The 2,126-nt window shown below is 46.5% G+C and overlaps 1 protein-coding gene across 1 annotated transcript; it reads right to left on the bottom strand.

The window, feature by feature from the left end:
- Positions 1-549: 549 nt before the first annotated feature.
- LOC131051068 (ethylene-responsive transcription factor 4) lies at positions 550-1,492 on the bottom strand. The gene has a single exon (XM_057985427.2). The coding sequence runs from the start codon at positions 1,316-1,318 to the stop codon at positions 785-787; it is 534 nt and encodes a 177-aa protein (XP_057841410.1). The 5' UTR covers positions 1,319-1,492; the 3' UTR covers positions 550-784.
- Positions 1,493-2,126: the final 634 nt, after the last annotated feature.

Here is a 2,126-nt window from a genome sequence, read left to right as displayed (position 1 = left end):
ATTTTATTTACAGTTAAAAGTAATAAAATATTTAAATAAATTATTATTCAAACAATAGACATCAAATCCCTAAGCCGTTCTAATCCAATGTTTAAGAAGCCACAGCTTGTGATCATGGCGAAACTGTTACGGCTGCCAACTTTAAGAGATGATCCTCAGCGAGTAGAAATATACGAATTTTGCTTTAAGCTATATTTCTCTTTCGTGAAGGTATCTGTACAGCAGGAAAATAAAGAATATTCGAAAGCTAAAAGATTGGCTGTTTCACCGGATGATATAAGATACCAGCTGCAATTTACGCAATCTCTCATTAAAGAGAGGGACGGTTTGCCTAAATTTTCCCGAGTAAATCATCAACGATGGACTGCGAAAGCTCTAAAATAATAATCCTGTAGGATTCGGCGCTGAATCTTAAAAATGCAAATATAGAGTAATCGGAAGTTTAAATATTTGCTGTTTCACCGGATGATTTAAGAGACCGCCTGCAATTTACATAAATTTCTTATATTTTAAAGAAAAGGACGGTTTGCCCCAAATTCCTCAAGTAGATCACTCAACGATGGCCTGCGAAGGCTTACATAATAATAATAATCCTACAGGATTCGGCGCTGAATCTAAAATGCAACACAGATCCAGTGATTAAATAATATCATAATCGAAGACCTTAGCATTTAATAGACTAGCAGACTCTAATTAATTTCAAAAATCTGTACATGTTAAAATTTCCCTTAGGCGTACAAAAGGCCAGCGAAGAAAACTAGTGTTAGAAAAAAACTAGCAAAAATTAAGCCACAGCCTCATTTTCTGCAGGGGAAAGATTTAGATCTGGCAAGAGAGGTGCTCTTTGAGGAGCAAGTGGAAGGGGAAACGGCTTCTGCTCGTCGGCAGCCGAATCAAAATGGACAAAGCGGCCGTAGCTTTCCGAGGGCATTCGGCGTCTCTTGTTGGATTCCATCTCGCTGAGAGAGCGATGGCGGGAGTCAAGATGCAGCAGAGGCAAAGCGTGCTGAGACCAGTGATGTTGCCGCGCCGATCCAGCAGCGTTCCAGCCGTAAGATTGAACGGCGGGGTTGTGATTATTACCATCATCTAGAGAAAAATTAGTCTTGGCTTTGGGGCCGCGGAGGGTTCTAGCGGCGGAATCGTAGGCTCTGGCGGCCTCCTCGGCGGTGTCAAAAGTGCCGAGCCACACTCTGCTCTTCTTCCACGGATCTCTGATTTCTGCCGCAAATCTCCCCCATGGCCGCTTCCTTACGCCCCTGAAATGTGCCTCCTTCACAAGCCCGCTCCTCGCTAAAGCCATGGTTTCTACAGACATTTCCGCTACCAGCAAATCTCCTTCTCCTTTTCTTCTTCTTCCTCTTCCTCTGAGTTCCGTGCCTCCTTCTACCCCTCCTTAACTCCACCAAACGAAGACAGCGAACATTTCTGCATTTCCTCTCGCGTTTTATAAGCTTTTATATCCGCGGATGCAGGCCTTCATGGATGCATGTCCATGTATATGGATGAATCATGGAATGAATGAAGGTTGTGGTCACCGCCGCCTCGGGTTAAATTTCATGGCCGTAGTATGTATGATCTCGTTCGTCTATTCGCGTTTTTCACGGGAAGGGCGAAACTGTAGGAACCTTAGGTTTCGTTTCCAAGTACGATATTGAACTAAATTACGACCGTCAGATTGGACCCCGAACGGAGCGTCAGTGCCACGCTCCACCGTCAGTTTGACACGACGTGAGGGCCGTTTCGCCGGCAGTGGCGGTAAACCAAAGCGTACCAATCAATCATTAATTAAGCGACTTCCGTATTCACGCGCACAACAGCGGCACGTCAACCGGTAGCCGGTCAACCGCCGTTATATTACAGCATTTTCCACGGGCCCTGACGCCTCGGGCGGGAAAAGCAACCGCTCCGCGTGGGCCCCGCTAAATTTACCCCGTCCGTCCGTCCGTCCCTGACCGTTAACAATGGGTTCATTGAGGGTTGCAACTTGCGTACAGGGAAGTCTTAGTCTGTCTTGTACGTTCGTTGGTTCCATTTCCACCTACGCCCGCCTTCTCAATGTAAATCTGATTCTCAGCTCACGTGCCCCGCCCGCCGGGGACGAAGAGCTGCCGGAGATTGTGCCG

Source organism: Cryptomeria japonica, chromosome 6 (genome assembly GCF_030272615.1).
Source record: "Cryptomeria japonica chromosome 6, Sugi_1.0, whole genome shotgun sequence".
In the NCBI taxonomy this organism is placed as follows: domain Eukaryota; kingdom Viridiplantae; phylum Streptophyta; class Pinopsida; order Cupressales; family Cupressaceae; genus Cryptomeria; species Cryptomeria japonica.
The sequence above is the reverse complement of the archived record's forward strand: the minus strand, read 5'-3'. Positions and strand labels throughout refer to the sequence as shown.

Coding starts and splice junctions, on each gene's coding strand:
- LOC131051068 (XM_057985427.2), bottom strand. CDS start 1,318: ATGTCTGTAGAAACCATGGCTTTAGCGAGGAGCGGGCTTGTGAAGGAG.